At 37.1% G+C, this 16,741-nt stretch overlaps 4 protein-coding genes and 1 long non-coding RNA gene across 7 annotated transcripts; 3 read left to right on the top strand and 2 right to left on the bottom strand.

Annotated features, from left to right (window-relative positions):
• The first annotated feature begins 36 nt into the window (after nt 1-36).
• LOC18993289 (glutamic acid-rich protein) lies at nt 37-4,585 on the top strand. Its single transcript, XM_006416798.2, has 14 exons — nt 37-261; nt 638-841; nt 952-1,133; nt 1,223-1,349; nt 1,432-1,629; nt 1,740-1,790; nt 1,875-2,603; nt 2,694-2,789; nt 2,874-2,947; nt 3,024-3,075; nt 3,168-3,254; nt 3,361-3,404; nt 3,493-3,567; nt 3,649-4,585. The coding sequence occupies exons 1-14, from the start codon at nt 154-156 to the stop codon at nt 4,376-4,378; spliced, it is 2,757 nt and encodes a 918-aa protein (XP_006416861.1). The 5' UTR covers nt 37-153; the 3' UTR covers nt 4,379-4,585.
• Nucleotides 4,586-5,249: 664 nt separating this feature from the next.
• On the top strand, nt 5,250-8,554 carry LOC18993288 (cinnamoyl-CoA reductase 1). The gene is made up of 5 exons (XM_006416797.2): nt 5,250-5,514; nt 5,596-5,750; nt 6,219-6,404; nt 6,491-6,843; nt 8,166-8,554. The coding sequence occupies exons 1-5, from the start codon at nt 5,382-5,384 to the stop codon at nt 8,365-8,367; spliced, it is 1,029 nt and encodes a 342-aa protein (XP_006416860.1). The 5' UTR covers nt 5,250-5,381; the 3' UTR covers nt 8,368-8,554.
• Nucleotides 8,555-8,565: 11 nt separating this feature from the next.
• LOC18993287 (metal transporter Nramp6) lies at nt 8,566-11,697 on the bottom strand. The gene is made up of 13 exons (XM_006416796.2): nt 11,571-11,697; nt 11,269-11,347; nt 11,143-11,183; nt 10,798-10,876; nt 10,608-10,712; nt 10,386-10,495; nt 10,109-10,290; nt 9,966-10,035; nt 9,716-9,889; nt 9,501-9,605; nt 9,284-9,415; nt 9,110-9,205; nt 8,566-9,021 (listed from the first exon to the last, which is right to left on the bottom strand). The coding sequence occupies exons 1-13, from the start codon at nt 11,661-11,663 to the stop codon at nt 8,707-8,709; spliced, it is 1,581 nt and encodes a 526-aa protein (XP_006416859.1). The 5' UTR covers nt 11,664-11,697; the 3' UTR covers nt 8,566-8,706.
• Nucleotides 11,698-13,074: 1,377 nt separating this feature from the next.
• Nucleotides 13,075-14,500, top strand: LOC112084165. 2 transcript variants are annotated; one of them, XR_002898142.1, is made up of 3 exons: nt 13,075-13,173; nt 13,363-13,512; nt 14,242-14,500. It is a non-coding gene; the product is annotated as an uncharacterized LOC112084165 (long non-coding RNA). The 2 variants fall into 2 exon arrangements; XR_002898141.1 differs by lacking the exon at nt 14,242-14,500 and adding an exon at nt 13,638-13,913.
• Nucleotides 14,022-16,366, bottom strand: LOC18993286. Of its 2 annotated transcripts, XM_006416795.2 has the most exons (5): nt 15,507-16,366; nt 14,981-15,038; nt 14,810-14,893; nt 14,574-14,703; nt 14,022-14,491 (listed from the first exon to the last, which is right to left on the bottom strand). In XM_006416795.2, the coding sequence occupies exons 1-5, from the start codon at nt 16,000-16,002 to the stop codon at nt 14,192-14,194; spliced, it is 1,068 nt and encodes a 355-aa protein (XP_006416858.1). In that variant the 5' UTR covers nt 16,003-16,366; the 3' UTR covers nt 14,022-14,191. The 2 variants fall into 2 exon arrangements, with proteins under 2 accessions (XP_006416858.1, XP_024009146.1); XM_024153378.1 differs by having other exon boundaries at nt 14,810-15,038.
• Between the last annotated feature and the right edge of the window lie 375 nt (nt 16,367-16,741).

The raw sequence follows: 16,741 nt of genomic DNA, 5'->3' as shown, positions 1-16,741 counted from the left end.
GTTGTCTTTTTTTTTTTTTTGTCTTCTCTTGCTATAAACCATTTGGATTGAGGCGGCGAGGACAGGGGTTTATTTTTATTTTTTCGTTCGGAGAATGTTTATTGGTTTTCTAGGGTTTTGAATCTTCAGATATTCTTCTCTAAGAACAAAACAATGGGTCCTCTTGTCGGAGCGACCGAACTTTCGAAAGCACTCCTCGAGGCTGGAAATAATCTCCTCAATCCTCATTCCTCTACTGATGCGATTCTCAGTCTTCTCGATGTACGAATCCTTCTTGCTCTCTCGACAATATTGTCTGATTTTGTAACATTTTTTTTCACACAAATTGGTTTTTCTTGCTGTTAGTGCGTTTTGTGAAATTTCCCTCTACTGGTATTGGTTTAGATGAAGGACTAGGGTTTCACTTTTCTTGCCGATACGGAAAAAGTTAGTTCTTTTGCTTTGTTTTTTTGGTTCAATGTTTGATGCAAAATGCCTTGTAGAGGGCCGATTTGTCAGTTGTTCCTGAGATATCGAACTGGTTTCTGTCGAAAAGGTGAAAACTTTTAGGGTTCTGTTGCTTTTAAATCCCTAGATGAAACTTCTCTCTGCGGTTTTATGATGTTCAACCATCTGATTTTGATGCTTCTCTGTGCAGGAAATCGAGTCTCTCCTCTCCACTGTCGAGCAAGATCCTATCACAGCAGTGAAAAATGCCCTGATTCCATCGATGAAGGCTTTGGTGTCTGCTGAACTCTTAAGAAACCCTGATTCTGATGTTAGGGTTTTCGTTGTCTCGTGCTTGACTGAGATTATGAGGATAACTGCACCAGAGGCACCATATGACGATGACCAAATGAAGGTTGATATACCATTATTCCACAATTCCACTGTCACTTATATCTTTTTTTTTGTAATGCTTTCTTCAAATTTCCTCTCACAAGGCATTTACTTTGCTTCTTTGTCTTACAGGAGATCTTCGAGGTGACAATTGAAGCCTTTGGAAAACTAGCTGATGCTTCCTCTCGCAGTTATAGGAAGGCCGAGGCCGTGCTTGATACTGTTTCTAAGGTCAGATCATCCTTGGTGATGTTGGACTTGGAGTGCGATGACCTTATTCTAGAGATGTTTCGGCAGTTCTTGAAAATCATAAGGTAGAAATAGAAACTGAGTTAACAGTGCTCAATTATATCTTGTGTGCTTTATATAACGCTGATGGCTTTTCTTTTGTGCATCTATTAAGCCGGGATCATCCAAAATCGGTGCTTCTTTCAATGGAAACGATAATGATCACAGTTATAGATGAAAGTGAAGAAGTATCCATGGATTTGCTCGACATTCTCTTGACTAGTGTCAAAAAAGAAAGTCTGGTAAGTTTTACCCAATTCAGATTAAAGTCTCCAAGCTTTTCAACAGATTTGAGATATGATTTTTCTGGTCCCCATGGCGTAGGATGTCTCACCAATGGCTTCGGAGCTTGTGGAGAAGGTTCTTAGTAGTTGCGCCTGTAAGCTTCAACCGTGCATCATGGAAGCTTTGAAGTCCACAGGGACCAGCTTGGACATGTATTCTCCAGTAGTTTTTTCAATATGCCAGAGCGAAGCTGCCACTACTGAAGCACACATCGTTGTGAACACCAAAGAAATTGAGGTATTCTTGATGCGTTGAGCTCTTAGTTTGTTACGTTATACAGTTGTAGTTGTGTGGTTGAAACTTGAACTTGCATCTACCAGTATTTTATATCTTTTTCCGTTTTTCAGGCAGATGAAAAGATATCTGAAGAAAAAGTAGTTCCAAGTGATTCGTTGCTGGTACTTTATTTAGTAGTTTTTTTTTTTCAATATAAGTGTTATTGTTTGTTGATTAACCAATATCTTCATAATCTTTTGATTTAGGAAAAATTGGATTTGGGACTTTCTCGCAAGGGGAATAGATCCAAGAGGACTGCAAGAGCTGGAACTCGTTTAGTTAATGGAGATGACAAAGTAGGAAATGGAAACGATTTGAAACAACTTTTGAAGCAAGGGCAGTCTGAAAGTACAGATGCAGAGACCGAATCAGGGTCTACAAGAAGGAGAGGGCGGAAACCCAATTCTCTGATGAATCCTGAGGAAGGGTATTCATTTAAGACGTCGTCAAGCAAGAAGGTTCATGAAAAAGAGGTTGGGGATTCATCACTTGGAAAGCTGGCTGCCAAGAAAGCATCTTTGCCTAGTAAAGTTGGTCAAACGAATCAGTCCGTTGTTATTTCTCTCTCATCCTCTAGTAAGGCTGGGAAGGGGTCACGTAAACGAAGCCGGAGTAAGATTGAGGAGAAAAATCTTGATGTAGGTTCTTTAACTACACCAAAATCAAAGAAACAGAATGTGAAGAAAAGTTATCCCGAAGAAGAAGATTTCATGGAATCTAACCTTGAAAAACCTGAAGATAGCATTAAGACTGCCAAGTCAAGTAAAAAGGAGAGAGCACAGACCGGTTTAGCGAAAACATCTGCAAAGAAGCCACTTGCAGAAACTAAAAGGGTAAAGACCAGTGAAAAAAAGCTAATCCACTCAGATGCTAAGAAAAAGAATTCAGAAGGTGCAAGCAAGGATATGCCTATTCCCCAATTATCAAAGAGCAAGGTAGCAAATTTGATAAACCATGATTTCTCTTTTCAAAATAAATCTAGAACTTCCTTTTACATTGAATTTATTATTGGAAAAAAATTGCAGAAGAAGAATTCTAATGCAACTACGCCTTTGGCCAAAGAATCTGAACAAACTCCCAAGAGCAATTCCAAGAGGAAACGGACAGATGGAGAGGAAGTGGTGGGAATTTGTTCCCTTCTCTGTCCATTGTATGAAGCATTGATCTGTAACGTGTTTTCATCTGGTCTATTTTCCTCTTTTCAGGAGTCCAGTAAGAGTGAGTTTGGTGAAGAATTGGTTGGTAAGAGAGTTAACGTCTGGTGGCCACTCGACAGGAAGTAAGTGTGCATTGGGACATGCTAGCTTCAGTTTTTGATACTGTTATGAGCAATCTTACCATTTATATTTACACAGGTTTTATGAAGGCGTCATAGAGTCCTATGATAAACGTAAGAAGACGCATAAGGTGAGTTAACTTCTCTTACTGCTATTTGAAAATTCTCTCTTCGTGTCACAATTAATTTATAGTAAGTTTTCTTGCTGCTGGTCTCGTTGCAGGTATCTTATTCTGATGGGGATTCTGAAACGCTTAATCTGAAAAAAGAACGTTGGGAGATACTCCAGGATAATTCTTCAGCCAGTGAGGTGAAAATTTACTTTCATTGTGCCCCTCTTTATTCATCCACCATTTTTGATCGTTTACAAAAAATGTAAGTGACATGTGTTTGATTTCCCCAAAAATCTTAAGCAGGATAATGAGATTGATCTGCCTGATTCTATTCCTTTATCTGACATGTAAGTGAAACGTTCATGGTTCTGTATCACCCTTTAAATTGGCTTTAGCTTGGCATCCCTTTAGCCTGATTTTTGCTTTTATATGCAGACTACGAAGGCAGAAAGCGAAGAAGCGCAAAAATGTGGTTATGAATGTGGAACTGAGCAGTTCTCCAGACGACAGGTGTGAAAGTTACCATAGTTCTAGTTATTGGTATATAAAGGTTTGTTACTTGAATTAATTTGCTCACATTTATGGATATAGATCCTCTATGCTAGCAATGAAGGACTCTGTAACAAACTCAACTAAGCAAGCGAAAAGAACCAAAGGTGCGGTGAAGGCCGTAAGAAATGAACCAGAAAACAGAGGAGAGAAAAATCTTAAATCCTCAAAAGAGTCGAATGCTGAACGTGGCAGAACAAAAGGGAGGGCTCAGAAAACGCAGAAGGTGACTCGAGCTATGCACCAGGAAAGTGAAAAAGATTGTGATGAAAAGGAAGAACCTCAAACCAAGGATGAAGACAGTCTGAAAGTCGTGAAAGAATCAAATGCAGAGCCTGAATGTAAGAGAGATCACCAAGAACTGCCTGAAGATCCAAACGCAGAAACCAAAACTGATGGAGAAGAACTAAAGTCTACAAACAAGCCAAATGCAGAACCAGAAACTGATGGTGAAGAACAGGAGGTAGCAAAAGAGCCAATTGCAGAACCCAAAACTGATAAAGAAGAGCACAAAGTAGCAAAAGAGCCAACTGCCGAACCCAAAACCTGTGGAGAAAAGCACACGTCAATGAGAGAGCCAAATTCAGAACCGAAAGCTGATGAGGAAGAGCAAAAGTCAGTGAAAGAGCCAAATGCAGTACAAGAGCGAGAGTTAGCAAAAGACGCAAAATTGATTGAGAAAGAGGCTGAAGATGATGATCAGAGAGTAACTAAGGGACTGGAAGAAGTGACCGATAAGGCAGAAGTGGGTACTATTCCTGTTTCAGGTTGATCCATGACTCATGAGCATTAGGTGATGTTAATTCAGGAAGAAACATTGGTTATTGTGGTTTAGGTAACGTATGTGTTTAGTGAAGCTGCTTGTTTAGAGAGTCTTCTGGTGTTATTGTTAGTAGATTTTTCTGACCTATGTCTTGTTATGGAACTAGTTTGATCTGATGTCACCTAGCTAGTAACATATATTTTAGATATCTTTGAAGACATATCTGTGCATGAATAATTGCTATCATACATACACAAAAAGTGGTCGTATGTGTCGTCGTTTCAGAAAAAGTGTCCGAATCTAAACATCTGTCGTGGATGGAGAAGATAAGTAAACTTGACACTTAACACAAGACGAAACATATATTGTCTTGTCCACATATACACATTCTTGTACCCTTTTCTTTTTTTTTTTTCGGCTAAAAACATTTCTATTACTTTAAAAGAGTAATTACAAAGACATTATACAAAATTATACAAAATTACTCTGACACAAATTATTACATACGCAGATATATGTACCATATACTAAGAACTTCTTGTACCCTTTTCTTCTAGAACTATATTACATTGAAACATAACTGTACTAAAAGAGATAATCGTTATATACATTATCTAGAGAATGTATGTCTTCATCAAGAATTATTTAGATTATATTTGACAGAGTAAAATGATTGTAGGTAAGTAAAATGATTGTAGGTGTTATTCCAAAGTTTTGTCTTAATTTTTAGGATTTTTTTTCTAAAGGCGTATAGTTTCAAATCATTCTACTTCCACCAACCCCTCTTTCTATATAATATATACTCCATAATTAATTTGGCTTGTCCTTTTGTAGATTTGTAAATAGAATATAATAATTTCTTAACATATAGACCATTACCATTGTTAGGTGAAAATAAGGATAAAACTCCTTTTTCAGTTCTTTATATATACAAACCGTAACACACTCTGAAACTTCGCACTAATCATATTCCTTCCAAAAACCGAAGCTTTCACTTACAACCGCCGGGAAAATGCCAGTCGACGAATCCTTACCGACCGGAAAAACTGTTTGTGTCACCGGAGCCGGTGGATACATCGCCTCTTGGATTGTTAAGTCACTCCTCGAGAGAGGCTACACCGTCAAAGGCACCGTACGAAATCCAGGTCTGTTAAATTTTTTGTAAGTTAATTTCTTGATTGATTGTTTCTTTTTTTGTAATGATTATTTGTATAATTGTTTTGCAGATGATCCAAAGAATACACATTTGAGAGAACTTGAAGGAGCCAGGGAGAGACTGATTCTTTGCAAAGCAGATCTTCAGGACTACGAGGCTCTTAAAGCGGCGATTGATGGTTGTGACGGCGTCTTTCACACGGCTTCTCCGGTTACCGACGATCCCGTGAGTATTTTCTTTATTTTTTCTTGGACTTTCTGTGGCTTCAGAGTAAAATAGTATAAACTTAGGGACCTATGTGAAATAACAATAAATTATGCTAGTGGAGCTGATTTCTTTTAGATTTTTGTCATTGCTTTTATTGATATCAAATCGCTTTCAATTATTTGAATCTATTAAAAAAAATTATCGCATGAAAAAAGGTTAGAATCTTTTGCAATACTCGTCATTGAATATATGCTTGTTTGGTCAAGCATTTAATTTCATTCAAGACTTTGAATTACTCGAGAAGATCACTAACCCCACTTTCTTGAAATGAATTTATTACATTTGACTTCAAACTTGACAGAGAAGAAAAAGATAGTTAGAAATTATATTGTTAGAACTTAGAAGGGATAGATCAATAAATACTATTATGTGAAATGAGGTATTAAAATTTAAGATAATATCAAAATGTGTAAAATAAATTTTCAGGAGCAAATGGTGGAGCCGGCCGTGAACGGAGCCAAGTTCGTTATAAATGCAGCGGCTGAAGCCAAGGTAAAGCGCGTGGTCATCACTTCCTCAATAGGTGCCGTTTACATGAACCCGAACCGTGACCCTGATGCAGTCGTCGATGAGACGTGTTGGAGTGATCTCGACTTCTGCAAAAACACCAAGGTCTTGTATTTTTAATCTTTGCATGTATTTACTTACTTAATTTTAGTCTTTGTGGTCTTTTTGAAAATTTGTATGTGTTTTTGTAGAATTGGTATTGTTACGGAAAGATGGTGGCGGAGCAAGCGGCGTGGGAGACGGCGAAGGAGAAAGGTGTTGACTTGGTGGTGTTGAATCCGGTTCTGGTCCTTGGACCACCGTTACAGCCAACGATCAACGCAAGTCTCTTCCACGTCCTCAAGTATCTAACAGGCTCGGCTAAGACTTACGCTAACTTGACTCAGGCTTATGTGGATGTTCGTGATGTTGCTCTGGCTCATGTTTTGGTCTACGAGGCACCGTCGGCCTCTGGACGTTATCTCCTCGCCGAGAGCGCCCTTCACCGCGGCGAAGTTGTTGAGATTCTGGCTAAGTTATTCCCGGAGTATCCTCTTCCGACCAAGTAAGTGAAACTAATGCTGCTTAATATTGTTAGAGTTAGTAACTTAGATCATCCTGTAGAAACGAACCCCACAAAATGCTAAAAAAATTATAACAACAAATACACAACTGGCTGCGCAGTTGACTTTTTCTAGCTATCGATTAAACATATATACTTAACAACAAAAAAAAGAACCTGTAAGGCGTTAATTTTTTAATGTAGAAACGACAATCTCGGTAGTTATTTATGTAAAATATACATAGATCTTTTTTACTGACGTACCTAGTTTTCTAAATTATAGTTAGGACAATGATTTAGAAAATATAATCTAAGATGTAGATATAATATATAATTGGCTATAGGTTGCTTTATATATTTTACAACCAACTTGTAGGTAAATGTAAAAGGTTCATATCAACTATAATCCATATTCTTCACGAGATTCCAATTTGATTTGTGCAACGTATGGCTTCTAGTAATATTAGTTTTGGAAAAGAAAAAGAAAAGTAATAGTATTAGCTTTTTTGGCCCCAATGCCTCGCTCATCACATAGATTTTCCACTTACTCGACTCATTACTTTAGTTTTTTTTTATTTATAAAAAAAACGTAATCAAATAAAGCCTTTTAATAACGATGGTAGCTCTAGTGTAACTCTTAAGACACTCTTAAGACAATGACCTGTCTCAATTTTGAAATACTCTTCTTCAGTTCTTCGTAACCAACATTATTTTGATTATTTTCGTGTAAGACTTTATATTATACAAATATACATGCACACGTATGACACACGTGCTCATTAGTGTACATCAAACAGTAAGGCTAATTTTGACGACAGTGTGCCGTCACTTAGCATATTCGCAAATCTTGATATAGCATTATAGCTTAATCAATATATATATAATTCTTTTTATTTTATTTTGTTCTCTTTTCTCTTATTTTGATACAAACTCAATGATGGTTATGAGTTGGTCCCATGTTCATTTTTTTATCGTTTGTGGCGAAAGTTGGTACACCAACAACTCACACCAGAAGTCCAAGTCTCATGTCACCTACTGCTAACGTGGACATTTTGTAAACCACAATATATATATATATATACACACACACTATAATATGTTGATAGATATTTTTTTTTGAAAAATTGGTAGTTGTAATGGAGCTAGTCTTCGTTCTTTGCCTAACTTTAATTAGAAAAATCAATCGCTTTAGAGTAAATAATGTTCAAGAAACATTGTGTTAAGTAATTAACCCCCAAAAAAGATTGTGAAGTAACAACAGTGTTGATTTTTTTTTTTTTTTTTGGGGTCAAGAAACAATGTTGGTTTTTGTTTTAACTGTTCAGATGCAAGGACGAGAAGAACCCTAGAGCCAAACCATACAAGTTCACAAACCAAAAGATTAAGGACTTAGGCTTAGAGTTCATATCCACCAAGCAAAGCCTGTACGACACAGTTAAGAGCTTGCAAGAGAAAGGTCATCTTCCTCCTCCTCCTCCTTCGACATCACAACTGTCCAGCGAAAATGGCATCAAGATCGAGTCTTGAATAGCTTAGTCCCTGAAGTATCCCTAGCCATTGATATTGCTTTTGGTTTAGAAAAAGAAAAATAAACAGATCTTTGGTTCTTGTCTCTGGTTATGTGAAATCTCTGTTTTCAAAATGTCTTGTCTAGTAATGAATCTGTATACTCAGATATTAAGCCTAATCGTTTTATGGATTTTGATTTTGTAAACAAGGCTTCAGTGCTTCATATTTTTTTTTTTTGTAGTAGTAGTTTATCTTATGCAATAGATTACACTAAGTAAACAACTTCATGTTAGTTCTATGAAATATATTACACCACTAAGTAAACAATGGTTTGTCTATCTTAAATGTTATAATTCTTCAATCTAAGTTCCTTGTAACCGCTACTCCATTAGGTAAACGCATGTTCACAATGTCTTCTCTAGGAAGCGTTTCCACGGTCTGAGAGTTACTAGAGGGCAGGAAACGTGCGGACGACTCTCTGTTTTTACGGAGAACAAGGTAACCAATAGCAGCTAAGTAAATGGTTATGCCTGAGGATCCAAGAATTCCTAAGAAGACAATGGCTACAAGCTTCATGTGACCTTGGAGAAGCAGCTTGATGAAACTGCTCACTAGATAATATATGTTGATACCCATAATAAGTCCACCAATGAGCCAAGTCACAGATGAAACCTACAGAAAAAAGCCAGGAGACACATATGAGTTTTCGTTTTTCCAATCGATGTTTATGATTCATGAATAGGGATATTAAAGTCAATACCAGGAGTGAATTGGCGTGTGAGCCCATTTTGGTTTTGCTGCTTGTGAATTTGAGAAGTGGAACTAAAGCAAATGGGAGCTCAAAGGATAAGATCATCTGCAAACAGGTAAGATGATTAAGGTTAAGAGTGTTGTATTATATGATTCAGAGATTGGATTTGAGATATTGGGTTACCGAGGCAATGATGATTAACTTTCCGGCTCCAGCTGAGCCACCTATGAGAGCTACAATCAAACTTGGGATTATAGCTAAACATCTTGTTAAGAAGTTTCTGAGCCATGGTCTTAGTGTTAAATCAAGAAACCCCTGTAGACCAAAAAAAAAATTAAGAACAGAACAAGACTGAGGCAACAAGTAAGGATTTACGAGCATTTGGCCGAGGTTTGATCACCTGCATTACGTATTGTCCAGCATACGTTCCAGTTATTGTTGAACTCTGACCCGAAGCAAGCAACGCAATTGCAAAGAGTTTTGAGCTCCATGTACCCACAACGTTCTGTGGTAAGCATAAGAATGCAACAATTATACGTATATATATCCTTAAAATATTTTGCAGACTTATGCTAGAAATTGGAACCAAAGCTTGTAGGATTTATATATATTTACCCGTAGCAGAAACGAAGCTTTATTTAAGTCCAAATCTTCGCAGCTCGCTTGATCCTCTGGACTCAAATCTGAGGCATTGCAAACAGCACCACTCACTGATATCACAGAGACATTTATGAGAAATGCCACCGTAAGTGCTAATCCGCTTTCAATCAAGTAATACCGACAAGCTTCCTGTAAATGAGAACGAGGAACTTAGACTCATCATGTCCATGAAAATACATGTATGCTAGATGGTTAACTTAACTACCTTGATGCCTGTTACTGAACGAGGAATCTTTCTAGAGAGAACTAAAGCTGAGTGGAGAAATAGATTGTGCCTGTGAAGAAGAAACAGATGAGAATTTTGGTGATTGGGTTGAGAGAGTGAGAGAGAGACAGAGAGTGTCTTACGGCATAACCATGGCACCGAGGAGAGAGATCGCTAAACCAGTTGCACCATTTCCCTTTAACTGCGGAACAAAGAGACCATAGAGGACTTCTTTTGGGTCTGGCTTTGAGTAATGAAGCTCAACAAAGAAGCATAGAGCAATAGTTAACACAAGAAACGCGATCAAGAACTCGAGCTTCCTGATCTGTAACGATTCCAAAAAATAATAACGATATTACCAATGTAAAAGCCTCAGGAAACAGATTACAATCAAAATGATGTAACAGTATAAACACATACCCCATATTGTTGAAGCGCTAGAAGAATCAATGTACTAAATCCTGTGAGAAGAACACCAATCCAAACCGGGATATTGAAAAGCATGTTTAAAGCAAATGCTGTGCCAATAACTGTATACAGAGAAAACCAATAACTGATTAATAAAAATTTGCTTGAGAAATCAACAGAATGCAAATAAGCCCATCAAAATCATCAGTGCAACAAAAAACCAAAAAATCATGCCTTCTGGAATGTCACAAGCTACTACAGCGATTTCCGCTACAACCCATAACATAAAGTTTGGAACTTTGGAGTATTCAGCTCTACAATGCTCTGCTAAATGCTTTCCTGCAATGGGATATTATAAGCAAACTAATGTACTATATAAAGACTAGAACAGAAGAAAGACTTTGTTCGGATTTCGGGGTTAAACCTGTGACAACACCAAGATTTGCAGCTAGAGATTGAATCACCAAAGCTGCACAAGACGCCACCAATATGATCCACAGTAGCTGTTCAAATGTGACCAGAAACGTTTTATCAAAATCTGCAAACGCTAAGGTCTATATTGTTCCAAATGCCAATTCTGCGTTGGCGTTTACATATCAAAATTTAAAACATTGTTTTGTTTGCAAAACGAAGATTTGTCGTTTGACTTTACATTTTAACAACGGAATTTTGTCTAAAAGTGATAAAGGTGTGGATTCATTTGACAAAAAAACACACACACATTCAATGCAAACCGAAAACGTTAATAAACAATCGAAGCTTAACGTACCTCATACTTGTATTGAGCTCCTGATTGCAGATCAGTCTCAACTGTAACAAAGACAAAAATGCAAAGCTTTGTGTGTAATAAAGTGATATAATTTTTATGAATATTGATATATAAAGAGAATCTTACAGTTTCCAGGATCAATGTAAGCAATTGAAACAAGAAATCCAGGGCCTAAGTATGAGAAGAAGTTTTTCCAGCTCTTTTTCTACATTTAAAAATATGTAAACATTAGTGATTGATCCTCAAACATTTAGGCAGGGATCAAATGCGAATTCGACATTGATGATACAAGAGCAGCAATTACTAATGGGATTGTAAAACAATTCCTGGAGATTTAACAACTGATTAAGCATGCATAAAATGTAATGAGGCCCAATTTGAGAAAGAGAAAAAAAAAGTGAAAGGGCAAAAAGGAAAGAAAGAGAAACCTCAGGGACAACAATCTGATTAGAAACAGAGTTTTCGATGAGAGGAGAGTTGGAGAAACTTATGTTGCCGCCACTTGCCGTTGCAGCCGCCATCGCCTCTCTGTTACGTCTCTTCTCTCTCTATCTCTCTCTGTTGCCAACATAAAAAAAAAACGTATATAGAGCAGAGATATATATATATATAAATACACACGTGTTGTATGGTCAAAGAGAAAATAAAATTTAAGAAAGTCATGTAAATCTGTTTCCTTTTTATTATATTTTTTAATGCAAATGCCAAAACTACTTTTTGGGGGAAGAAATTAATAAATGATAATCAGGATAAAAAGGGAGGTTGTTCTTTCCGAATCTAGCAAGTAGTGGAAGCTACTATTTAATTATAATTATATAAAAAAAAACTCAATAGTTGTAGATCCTAGCCAATACGATTACGTATTAGACATAAGACATCCCTAAGTATGGAAAATCGATATATTACAGAAAATGATCTAACAAAAAAGAAGAAAAAAATGTAGCCAACTTCCAAAGGTTAACAAAACAACGGTAAAGATAAAGACGGGTCCCACAAGGGAATGCGCGTAGTTTAGGATTTGTCAACACTTGGTGCTTCTGTTTCTGAGATAATCGACACGTAAATCTTTTTGACATAACGTATTTCGTATCGCCCTTTATTTTATTTATTTTTCGCAACACATCGAGTTTATAAAAACAGAGAAAACAACGATTCAGAGGGAAAAACATGAATATACTACGTACATTGTATTGTAAACCACTTGGAGAATAAAAAAAAACTTCACTTTTTTTCTTGTAATTTTGATTAAGATACCTACCATAAGCTCTAAGCCTCTAACACACGAAACAATTGGCCTCGGTTACAAATGTCGCAAAAAGACAAGAAAAATAAAGATATATGCCAAAGTTGAATTCGACCTCCACAATGCACGGCTGTTATTTATCAAGATTTTTGTTTTTTTTAACAACAACTCAAAAGAAAGTGAAAAAGTTTTAATCAAGAGGGAAAAATAGTAAAAGAGGGAACTATTAAGTGAAGAACACCAAGATCGAAGATTCTTTATTGGTTATTACAGTATAAAGTAAAAGAGAAGAAAGCTATTCTCTAGGCTACATTCATTGTTTACACAACAAACATGTTTATACTAATCAACGTACAAGAAAATCTTAAAACACATATGCATTTTGACTAATTTGCATTGAATCAGAAACAAATACACATTTTGACTAATTTGCATTGAATCAGAAACAAATACAGTATGTGGAAGTGGAAATGCGGAAACCATTTTTTAAAAATTTTTTTAGGAAATAGATATATGCTCACATACCAAGCATATTTATATTAATCTACTTGCTAGAAAAACCTAAGGAAGAGTCTAAAAAGACCGTATCATCCAGATATTTTTTACACGTGGAGAACTGTGATTGGTCAAAAAATTTAGGAACAAATTTTTTTTTGGTATCGGGCATTTTCTTTCTCCTTTACACGACTCTCTTCTCTCTTCCTCTTCCCAGGCAATTTTCAGGCTGTTGGAAGAAAACTCGAAATCACGCCGTGAACTTCTAATCCCATCATCGATTAATTCTTCATGTACGTTTTCCCCTAGTTTTCTCTGATTCTTCTGGAAATTTTTTGATGCAAATCTTCATGAGTTTTTCTCCTTTGTTTTCCGGCACATATCAATAGAATACTAAAGCTTTGTATTTTTTCTTAATCAAGCTTTGTATTTTTTCTTATATTGAACACTGAAGCTCTTCTTCTACTCATCTTCTGTGATAGGAAAAGTTCATGGGCTTGATTACTCTACAAGAGTTTCTATGTAACTCCAACCGTTGAGCCAGAGAAAAATTCCTTCTCCGAAGGCAGTTGGAACAAGAACGTACACATGGTTCTATTGATCACGAGCAATCACACAAGCTCCTACACATGGTAAATTGTTGCATCCTTTTGTTGACTCTATTGATGCTCTTATTATATATTCATGTTGAGTAGACTTGTTATTATGTAAATTGTTGCATCCTTTTTTTTTTTATTCTGGTGAATTCAATTCTCAGGTTCACTAATGGAACTTAGAAATTAAGACAGATTCTTCCCAAACTCAAAATCAAAAAGTAATAATATTATATATGTTGGTGTACCCCTAAGAGGAGTTCACTGATCAGTACATGCTCTTAGGCTTGTTGGCATTGTATCGACTTGTTCCAGAGATGCTCTAACAATTTTTAAAAGAATATATATACTTCACAATTTAGTTTAACTTTGTTGCTAATCACTATGTTGTACCATTTTGCACTACTGTATATATATGATTCTGATATATGATAGCGTTACCGACTTACCGTTCATTCAAAGATATTTGAATACATAAAACTACTGTGATTATATTTAAAGCGTAGCATGTAATAGATTCACACAAATAAGTCCGCCCTAAGAGTTACTCGGAACATTCTACTATGCATAAACAGATAGCCAAAAACATGATCTATACATCGCCAAAAATAACACTTCATGGTTCGGTAGCAAAACTTCCTTGTCTGAAATAATCTTTTTATAGCAAACAACGTGGTACTCAAATACGTGAATTAGCTTTCAGAATTGCACATAAAATTTATTTATCACTCTCGTTCTTCTTCTTCGCCTTCGTTGTTGTCTCTGCAGCTACGCAACAGTCTTGGTATCTGAAGCAGCCTATGAGATGGTCGTTTGTAAGACCAACTGCTTGCATGAAGGAGTAAATAACCGTTGGACTGACGCTGCGAAAGCCTCTGCGTACAAGATCTTTGCTTATAAACTCAGCTTTTGATGTCTTCACAGGGACTTGTCGTTGATACCTGAACTGGCTCTGTGTAGGCTTATTGTTCACAAAGTTCCACATGTACTTCTTAAATGATCCATATTCAGTTATAATCTGGATGAAGCCAGGAATTAGGAGCCAGAAAGATTATACAAGTTGCGTAATATACATCAGAAGTGTCGGAGGTTTATGTTACCTTGCGCACATGGCGTGAGTTATCAAGGATTGACCGTATCTTGACCTCTGATAGTAAGGAAATGGCAGCGGTTACCTTTTTCTCATTCAGTTCGGAAACAGCAACTGGATCGAAGTCCATGAAAACTTCTCTGTTTTAAAATAAGTAACAAATTAAACAATTCTGAGATCAGAGCTCATACAAAACTCAGAAGTTCACTCTCGGATTGGGACCAACTAAGAACTTGGTTTGGTTACCTGAGTATTTTCCTTCTGGAGAGAATGTCAGTCCAGGAGAGTTCGGCTAGAGCACCCGAGAGGCATAATAACTCGAAAAGCTTCCTACACATTTTAGCAAAGTGGTAAGAGACTCTTATAGTTACAAAGAGCATCTCTGATAAAAGGAAAATAGTTGAGGATGCCACGTACTTGTCTTCATGAACAGGAACTCCCCATTCTTCGTCATGGAAAGCTACGTAACACGGGTCTTTACAAGAACGAAAGAAAAACAACATTATTAGTCAAATACATCACAGAAGCAACGAGAAAGATGTGGCACATAAGAGAGAGCAACAAAACCCATCAGCATAAAGAAGATAACTCTATCTTAAAGTTTAAGAACATACAAGTGATCTGCACATGTTTCAACAAACAAAGCACAGAAAAATTCAAGTATTTTCGTGACATTGGGTTACTCTTCTACTAGAAATCTACAACTCTAGCTCCTTTATCTTCATATGGGTCACATTGGCCAGATCACATATTGTAGCCAGCATATAGCAATTACGTCTTAAACTTAGCAGAATGAAAATCTCACATCTTTACTTAAAAATCAGCAAGTCAGATCAAATTCAGCCTGGAATTTAATTCTCCATTCCTCCTTAATCGATTATAGTGTTCCAGAATTGGGAATCGATGAACAAGAGAGATTGAAGGTGAAAAAAGAGATTCTCACCAGATTTAGGCGTGATCCAAGCACATCTTTTTCGACCGTCAGCGAAACAATCGCCGTTGCTTGCACCAGCAGAAACCTTGTCTTCTTTCTCATCAATCTGCTTCCTTCTCGCCGCCGCACATGTAGCTGAAGAGGAGACAGACCCACTTCGCCTCACAGCCTTCCTACGGCTAGAAGAAGACGCCACGCTCAAAGGCGATGACTCGCAAGAAGACGAGGCATCAGAGGAATAAGAAGCAGTCATCGATGCACTGTTCCGTCTCAGAATCGAAGAGCAAAGAGAAGAGCATTGCTTCAGAGTCGTCGTTGGTGAAGCCGGAGTATCTGGTTTCTTCGATTTCTCATCGTTTGACTCGATCGTCTTCTTCTCCACTGTCGGCTTCTCCAGTTTCATCCCTGGTGGTTTCCTCTGCAGCTTGTTTCCGGTTGGACCGAGAATTGATCGGAAGTCTCGCTCTCCGGAATCCACGGACCGGATTCGAGGTGGAACCGACATTGACCCGATTCTCACCCAAAAAAAAAAGTGCTTCTCGATTTCACAGATCTAACACTGGATCAACACTGTCAATAAGTGCTATTTCCAAACTAACTTATAAAGATTAATATCGAAAACCCTACACTTTACAGCTACATTAACAGCAAATGAAACTTTTTGTTCCCCTAAAAATTTCCCATTTGTAGTAACCTTCTAGCAAACTAAGCCAAAGTTGCTTACGGTGTTCACGGGAAAAAGCAGGGATAGAAAGAATAAGAAAGCGAGGAAATTCACAAAGAAAGTCTTGGAACAGTGAAGAAAAACCCCTTTTGACTTCAGAAAACCCAGAAAAAAAAAGAAGGAGCTTTTTCAATCGAGGACGAAACGAATCAAATCGAAGGAGAGAGAGAGAGAGAGAGACAGCAAAGAATCGAGAAGAAAAGGTCGCTCACGAGTCACCGCTTAACACGTCATCGTTTGGCCTGACCCGGAAATGAAACGGATATTTCTTGCTCGACCCGACAATAAGATCGGTTTGATTACTGTAAGTCTGTAAAGTTACACACTTACACTTGTTTAATCATTGATTAATGCATCTTAGATTAGGAATGTTTGCTCGTGTAATAAATAAACCCATCATGTTAAGACAAAAGTTTTTATTGGGGAAACAAAAAATAAATGCCAATTTTCTTGTAAGGTCGACAATAGCCACAAAAGGGACCCACTTATCCTAACCTCCTAACGAAAATCTGTGTGTTCT

This window comes from Eutrema salsugineum, unplaced genomic scaffold (assembly GCF_000478725.1).
Source record: "Eutrema salsugineum unplaced genomic scaffold, Eutsalg1_0 scaffold_5, whole genome shotgun sequence".
Classification (NCBI taxonomy): domain Eukaryota; kingdom Viridiplantae; phylum Streptophyta; class Magnoliopsida; order Brassicales; family Brassicaceae; genus Eutrema; species Eutrema salsugineum.
This window is presented reverse-complemented; position numbering and strand designations above follow the sequence as displayed.